Source organism: Eimeria necatrix, genomic scaffold (assembly GCF_000499385.1).
Source record: "Eimeria necatrix Houghton genomic scaffold, Enh_scaff1456, whole genome shotgun sequence".
NCBI classification, from domain to species: domain Eukaryota; phylum Apicomplexa; class Conoidasida; order Eucoccidiorida; family Eimeriidae; genus Eimeria; species Eimeria necatrix.
The window spans coordinates 1-7,538 of NW_013652179.1; the positions used below are offsets into that span (position 1 = coordinate 1).

General features: G+C 65.2%; 3 protein-coding genes across 3 annotated transcripts; 2 read left to right on the plus strand and 1 right to left on the minus strand.

The window, feature by feature from the left end:
- Positions 1–523: 523 nt before the first annotated feature.
- Positions 524–5,911, minus strand: ENH_00014310 (hypothetical protein; the record flags this gene model as incomplete). The annotated part of the gene is made up of 3 exons (XM_013579091.1): positions 524–1,809; positions 1,912–2,709; positions 4,246–5,911. 3 exons carry the CDS (start codon positions 5,909–5,911, stop codon positions 524–526), a joined length of 3,750 nt encoding a protein of 1,249 aa, XP_013434545.1.
- ENH_00014320 (hypothetical protein) lies at positions 614–1,381 on the plus strand (the record flags this gene model as incomplete). The annotated part of the gene is given in 2 exon segments (XM_013579092.1): positions 614–832; positions 836–1,381. Coding segments are annotated over 2 exon segments (765 nt in total).
- Positions 4,464–5,918, plus strand: ENH_00014330 (hypothetical protein; the record flags this gene model as incomplete). The annotated part of the gene is made up of 1 exon (XM_013579093.1): positions 4,464–5,918. One exon carries the CDS (start codon positions 4,464–4,466, stop codon positions 5,916–5,918), a length of 1,455 nt encoding a protein of 484 aa, XP_013434547.1.
- Between the last annotated feature and the right edge of the window lie 1,620 nt (positions 5,919–7,538).

Consider the following 7,538-nt stretch of genomic DNA (forward strand, 5'->3'; position numbering starts at 1 on the left):
GCAGCAGCAGCAGCAGCAGCAGCAGCAGCAGCAGCAGCAGCAGCAGCAGCAGCAGCAGCACGCACCCGTTGCTTCTCTGACTCTTTGGGAGTGCTGGCGCTCCCCAGCCACGCAAAGGGCCCTGCCGTTGGCCGTGAAGGCCAAAGAGGTATAAACTGTGAGCTCGTGGGTGGAGGGGAAGGACAGCAGCGGCTCGCAGGGGTGCGGCGACAGCGGCAGCGACAGCAGCTGCAGCAGCAGCAGCAGCAGCAGCAGCAGCAGCAGCAGCAAGTCGGCGAAAGCGGCACTCACAGGCAACACGCACGAGCAGCAGCAGCTGTGCAGACACTCCCCACAAAGAACAAACTGCTGCGCAGAAAACGAACAAGACAAGCAAGAAGCAGCTAACAGCACCCCTAAACCCTAAACCCTAAACCCTAAACCCTAAACCCTAAACCCTAAACGCACCGCGACGTCTCCGCCGAGCGTGGCAGCAGCAAAACAAGAGTCGTCGGGGGAAACAGCAACAGCAGAAACTCCATCTTCAAAACGCATGCAAGACAAAACCCTGCGGGGGGCCCCCGGGGGGCCCCCCCACCACCAGCCCTGGGGCTGCGTGGGATCGTTGGGATCGATGGGATCGAGTCGATCCCGGGGCGGCAGCCGCAAGTCCCAGAAGTTCAAAAAGGCTTCGCGCGAGGAGGCCGAGGCGCACACTGCAGCCACGCACAAGTCCGCAGCGACACTCAGCAGCAGCAGCAGCAGCAGCAGCAGCAGCAGCACGGGGGTAGCAGCAGCAGCAGCGGAGCTGCAGCGACGCACGGAGCGGCAGCAACAGCCCCAGCAGCAAAGTTAAAGGCAGCATCAACAGCAGCAACAGCGCCAGAAGCAGCAGCAGCAGCACCAGAAGCAGCAGCAGCAGCACCACAAGCAGCAGCAGCAGCAGCAGCAGCAGCAGCAGCAGCAGCAGCAGCAGCAGCAGCAGCAGCAGCAGCAGCAGCTGACCGTAAGGGCCAATGACGTTGAGGGAGTCCAGAGGCCCCTTCTGCGCCTGCCAGGAAAGGACCTCCTGGCCCACTCTGGGGTCGAGGAGGCGAAGGCAGCCGCTGCTGCTGCCAACAGCAACGAGGCCCTGGGCCTCGAGCCAGGCCAGGCTGCTGCAGCTGCTGCTGCTGCTGCTGCTGCTGCTGCTGCTGCTGCTGCTGCGGGGCAGCAGCGCGGAGCGGATGCGCAGCCCCTCCAAGTCGAGCAGCAGCACCTCCCCGGAGAGCGCTGCTGCTGCAGCAAGGGCTGGCTCTCTGGGGTGTATCTGCAGACACCCCACAACCCCACAGGGGGCCCCCAACTCAAATGCATGCGCAGCAACAAAGACCCCGGGGGCCCCCGAGTCCCCAGTGACTAGGCGGGCTTCTCCTGCTGCTCGGGGGTTTGCTGCTTCCTCCGCGGGGCTGCTGCGGCGCGCTGCTGCTGCTGCTGCTGCTGCTGCTGCTGCTGCTGGTGCTGGCGCTGGCGTTGCAGTTGGGCCGGCTGCTGCTGCTGCTCTCGGTCCTGCTGCTGCGGCTGCGGCTTTCGCTGCTGCTGCTGCTGCTGCGCTGCTGCGCTCGCTGGGGCCGCAGAACAGCGGCAGGTTCGCTGTGCTCGGCATGGACTGCAGCAGGCTTATGCTGCCGTCCTCGCCGCCCTGCTGCTGCCGCTGCTGCTGCTGCTGCTGCTGCTGCTGCTGCTGCTGCTGCTGGGAACTCAGCCTGAAGCGAGGGGCAAAGACCCCGTTTAGGGCAGCTCGGGCAACAGCAACTACTGCTTCTTCCGTCGCCTCTTCTGAGTGCTGCGCTGCAGCAGCAGCAGAACTGGCCACAACTGAACGCACCAGCCGTGCAGCAGCAGCAGCAGCAGCAGTTGTGGCTGCGCCTGCCGCCGGAAACGCCGCCTTACCCGCTGCCACACAGGGGCCGCTGCTGCTGCTGCTGCTGCTGCTGCTGCTGCTGCTGCTGCTCTCCGGAGCTGCTGCGGGTGCCCCTTGGCTGCTGCTTGCGGGGACTCTGCCTCTAGCTGTTAGAGAAGCAGCTCCACCAGCAGCAGCAACAGCAGCAGATGGTGCTGCTGCTGCTGCTGCAGGGGTCGCCGCGAGCAGCTGCCGGCAAGCAGCAGCAGCAGCAGCAAACAACGCATCCCTTGCAGCGCTCTGAGAGTGCGGCTGCGTGTCTCCCTGCGTGGCTGCCGCCGAGCTATCCGCAGCAGTGCCTGCTGCAGCTGCCCCTACTGCTCCTGCTTCTGCTGCAGCAGCAGCAGCAGCAGCAGCAGCAGCACCTGCTGCTGCCCCCTCTTGGCCCTTCACTGCTTCTTCGCAAAAAGGGGGGACCGGCAGCGGCGTGGTTTGCTGCGTGGGGCTGCAGAGCTTGAGGATCTCTTGAAGCGTGCGATCCCCCTCGAAAGCTGCTGCTGCTGCTGCGTCTGCTGCCGTTGCTGCTGCTGCTGCTGCTGCTGCTGCTGCAGGGTCCTCCAAGTCCTCCTCGTCGTCCCATGTCCCCCAAGCCCCCTCGCAGCCAGCTAGCGCTAGCTGGCTGCGGAGGCTGGTGCTTCTGAGCATTTGTTTGATGAAGTCATTTTGTCTGCTGCTCTCGCGGCGTCTTTCTGCTGCTTCTGTCCGTTCTGCTGCTGCTGCTGCTGCTGCTGCTGCTGCTGCTGCTGCTGCTGACGCACTGGAAGACGCCCCGCTGCTGCCACCGTGCGCCCGGTGGAAGCAACACAGCGCGCCCCGCAGCCCCTGACCCTCTTCTGTTGAGGGTTCTTCTCTCTCTTTCGGTGCTGCAGCAGCAGCAGCAGCAGCAGCAGCTGATGCTGCTGCTGCTGTTGCTGCTGCAGGGACGGCAGCACCCGGTGCAGCAGCTGCTGCGGGCGCTGCTCCGCCTTCAACCCCTTCAGCCTTCCGCTTCCTCCACATTTCTTCCCTATCGCTTTTCAGCTCCTGCTGCTGCTGCCGCTGTTGCTGCTGCTGCTGCCGCTGTTGCTGCTGCTGCTGCTGCTGCTGTTGCTGCAGCTGCTGCTGCTGTTGCTGCAGCAGCAGCTGCTGCTGCTGCTGCTGCTGTTGTTGCTGCTGCTGCTGTTGCTGCAGCTGCTGCGTGGCAGGTGCAGCAGGCGCCCCCGATTCCCGTTGCTGCGGCGCAGCCAAAGCCTCACCACGGGGTGAGAAGAGCCGCTGAGAAGGGGAGACGTAGCTACGAGGGACGTGCTGCTGCTGCTGCTGCTGCTGCTGCTGCCGTCCTCGCTGCTGCAGCTGTTGCTGCTGCAGCAGGTGAACGTGCTGCTGAAGTACTTGTTGTGCCTGGTTTTGCTGCAGTCGCTGCTGCTGCAGTTGCTGCTGCTGCAGTTGCTGCTGCTGCAGTTGCTGCTGCTGCAGATGCTGCTGCTGCAGTTGCTGCTGCTGCAGTTGCTGTTGTTGGAGCTGCTGCTGCTGAAGCTGCTGCTGCTGCAGTTGCTGCTGCTGAAGCTGCTGCTGCTGCAGTTGCTGCTGCTGCAGTTGCTGGTGCTGCAACTGCTGCTGCAGCTGCTGCTGCTGAATATGCTGTTGCTGCTGCTGCAGCAGGTGCAACTGCTGCTGCAGCAGTTGCTGCTGTCCCGGCAACTGTTCCCACGGCTTATCTAGCCCACTTCTACCAGAATCAGCAGAAAGGCCTGAGCCCCAGCCAGTGCCTTGCGTCTGCGCTGCTGCTGCTGCTGCTGCAACTGCTGCTGCTGCTGCTGCCGCTGCTGCAGCTGCTTCAATTGTTTGTCCGCTTCCACCAGACCACATGGGCACTGACACGGGGTGCTGCTGCTCCGGCTGACTAAGGTGCTGCTGCTGCAGCTGTTGCATGTGGTGCTGCTGCTGTTGCTGCTGCTGCTGCTGCAGCTGTTGCTGCTGCTGCTGCTCCTGTTGCGCCAGGTGCTGCTGCGAGGGTGGCGGCGGCTGCCGTCGCTGCTGCGCCTGATACCAAGGCTGTCGTTTGCTGCTGCCCGTGTCCCTGCTGCTGCTGCTGCTGCTGCTGCTGCTGCTGCTGCTGCTGCTGCCAATGAAGTGAGGCATCTTATCTTTAGGAATGTAGCACCAGCCGCCCTGTTCCCTCCAGCCCTCTGCAGAAGACACCAGCGCAGCTTGCGGGCTTGCAGCCGGTGCACCCTCTGCAGCAGCAGCAGCTGCTGCTGCTGCTGCAGCAGCTGCTGCTGCAGCAACGGGAATGTCGGCGCCAAGAGCTGCAGCAGAAGCTGCAGCAGAAACCGCAGCAGACATTGCGGCGGCAGAGGCTGCAGCAGCAGATGCTGCAGCAGCAGGAGTCGCAGCAGCAGCCGGCGGTCTGTCCGGGTAATTCAGGAACTGGCTGAGGGGAGCTGCTGTAGCGCCTGGTGCTCCAGCAGCTGCAGCAGCAGCAGCTGCTGCTGCTGCTGCTGCTCCTGTTGTTGCTGCTGCTGCCCCTTCTTCGCGAGCCACATAGCCTGCGACGTCGCCAATGCTGCACTTGGACACTGCACCAGTCGAGGCCGCCAGATTTGCTGCTGCTGCTGCTGCTGCTGACTCTGTGAAGCTCCACTGCTGCTGCTGCTGCTGCTGCTGCTGCTGCTGCTGCTGCTCCTTTCGGGGAGGTGACCTCGCAGACTTGGCTTCCTCCTTGCTGCTCCACAAAGGGGGCCCCTCCTGGGGGCCCCCTGGGGCGTCGTGCGCAGGTGTGGGGCCGCTCCTGGGCCCCCCCTTGCTGCCCCGCTGCTGCTGCTGCTGCTGCTGCTGCTGCTGCTGCTGCTGCTGCTGCTGGGCTGCGGAGCGCCTGGCGGGGGATCGTCTATCCGGGGATCGCCTCCGCGGAGACCGAGTCCCCTTGGATCGGGATCGCCTTGTGGGGCTTCTGGGCCTGGGCCTGTCCCGGGATCGGGATCGCCTTGTGGGGCCGCCTGGGGATCGTCTGTGGGGTCGTCTCCCAGGGGATCGGGTCTTGGGGGAGCTGCGGGGCCCCCGGGGGGCCCCCCAGGGGCCCTCGCGAGACCTCGACCTGCGCAGAGACCCTCTTTTGGCGGGCCTGTGGGGCCCCACAGGGGACCACTTCGGGGATCGTCTTTGGGGAGACGATCCCCTGTGGGGCCCCACACGTCTCCCGGGGGAGCGGCGGGCCGGGGGGGAGCCTTGGCGGCGCTGGGATCGTTTTTCCTGGGATCGTCTTTCCTGGGATCGTCTTTCCTGGGATCGCCTCCCCTGGGATCGCCTTTCCTGGGATCGTCTCCCTTCCTTCCCCTGCCGCGAAGAGCCGTGGCGGGATCGCTTGGGCCGCTCCTGGGATCGTCTTTCCTGGGATCGTCTCGCCTGGGATCGCTTTTCCTGGGATCGCCTCCCCTGGGATCGTCTTTCCTGGGATCGCCTCCCCCGGGATCGTCTTTCCTGGGATCGCCTCCCCTGGGATCGTCTCCGCGGGGATCGTCTCCGCGGGGATCGATCCCCAGAGCCCCGCCGGTACGCCCCCCGCTCTGGGGATCGGATCCCCTGGGATCGGATCCCCTGGGATCGTCTCCCCGGGGATCGTCTCCCCCCCGAGGGGCCCCTTCTGTGGGGTGACCGCCGGCGGGGCCCCCGGGGGGCCCCCGGACTCCACAGCGAGGCCCGGGGGCCCCTCTCTCTTGACCTTTTTTGTTCTGGGGAAACTCTGAGAGATGTTGTCTCTGTGCTTCCGCCATCTCCTCCTGTCTTTGCTGCTGCTGCTGCTGCTGCTGCTGCTGCTGCCCCAGCAGCAGCAGCAGCGGCTGCTGCTGGGGAGTCCGCAGCTGCAGCCGCGCACGCTGCAGCGTCCGAGGGCCCTTCGCCGCCGCTGCTGCTGCTGCTGCTGCTGCAGCTGCTGCTGCTGCTGCTGCTGCCGGGGGGCCCCTCACAGCTTCCTGGGGGGGCCCCGTTGATGCAGGGAGAGCCCGGCTGCATTTCTTGAAAAGGGCAGACTGAGTTGCTGCTGCCGCCGTTTCTGCTGCTGCTGCTGCTGCTGCTGCCGCTGCTGCTGCTGCTGCTGCTGCTGCTGCTGCTGCTGCTTCCCTCGCTGTATTACTGCTCCTAAACCCCTACTCAAGTGGCCAGCCCCACTCAAGGGGCCCCCAAACCCTAAGGGGCCCCCAGACCCTGAGGGGCCCCCCGACCCAAAAGGGCCCCCCAGAGCTGAGGGGCCCCCAAGGCCCCCAGGTACCCGAGCCCCTGGGGCCCCTAATTTGCTGCACCCCTAATGCAAAGCAGCAGCATGGGGGCCCCTCAGGACCCCAGCTTAGGGGGCCCTTTGCTGCTGCTGCGGTTCGTCTTTGTTCCTAAGACTAAGTGTGTGCGTTGCTGCGCTGCTGCTGTTGCTGCTGCTGCTGCTGCTGTTGCTGCTGCTGTTGCTGTTGCTGTTGCTGCTGTTGCTGCTGCACCGCCGCCGCCATTCCCCTCCTGTGTGTCTGTCCCGCTGGCCTTGCTGCCGCTACCGCTGCCGCTGCCGCCGCTGCTGCTGCTGCTGCTGCTGCTGCTGCTGCTGCCACTGCAGCAGCTGCTGCTGCTGAAGCTGCAGCGCAGCGGGAATGGCGCCTTAGGAAGGCAGATTGGGGGCCCCTTTCAGCTGCAGCAGCAGCTGCATGGGGGGGCCCCCCGGGGTTGCGAGGCGGGGAGGGGAGGGCCCCTGTGGGCCCGTGGGGTCTCGCGGGTGGAGCGCAGCACCAAGTGGCTGCTGCTGCTGCTGCTGCTGCTGCAGCCACAAGACTACATAATAATCCCTCCTTTGCGTGTCTCCCCTCTAAAGAAAGATAGAAACAAACCCTAGAGCTGCAGGTGCCGGCAGGGGGGCCCCCGGGGGCCCCCCGATCTCTCTGGGCAACCAGGGGGCGTGTGTAGCGGCTGTGGCTGTGCTGAGTTTGGCTGCCTGGCAGCAGTTGGGGGCCCTTTTGCGCCAAATATATTATTTAATTCGCAGTTTTTGTCTTTTTATCGAAAAGAGGGGCCGCGGGGGCCCGCAGGGTGGGAAAGCTGCAGCAGCGGCGGCGCGGGCAGCAGTTAAGCCGGCCACCATCGCTAGTCCGGCCGCAGCAGCAGCAGCAGCAGCTGAGGCGCTGCTGCTGCTGCTGCTGCTGCTGCAGGGCTACGACATTTTCCCTTAAATTCCCTTTTTGAGTATTCACGGAGAGTGACTTCAGGAAAACGCGTAGGGTGGAGAGACTTGCAGGGCAGGAGCAGCAGCATCGACGTCGTCTCGAGCCGCTTCGGGTGCTGCTGCTGCTGCTGCTGCTGCTGCTGCTGCTGCTGGCGTTGTTGACTGGCGCGCGTCCGCGGCGTCTGCAGCAGCAAAGGCCTTTGAGTCTCTGCTTTTCATTTGATAATTTCCCGGGAGTTTCCGCGGCTGCTTCTCGGCGGCTTCGCCCCCGCGCCGGTCGCTCGCGCTCGCCGCCTCGCCGCCTCGCCGCTGCTGCTGCTGCTGCTGCTGCAGCAGCTGCTGCTGCTGCTGCCGGCTCCCCCGCCTGTTCCCCAGCAACACCCCTCTGCTCCCCCTTCCCCCCGCCCCCACCAGCACCAGCAGCAGCACCACCATCAGCAG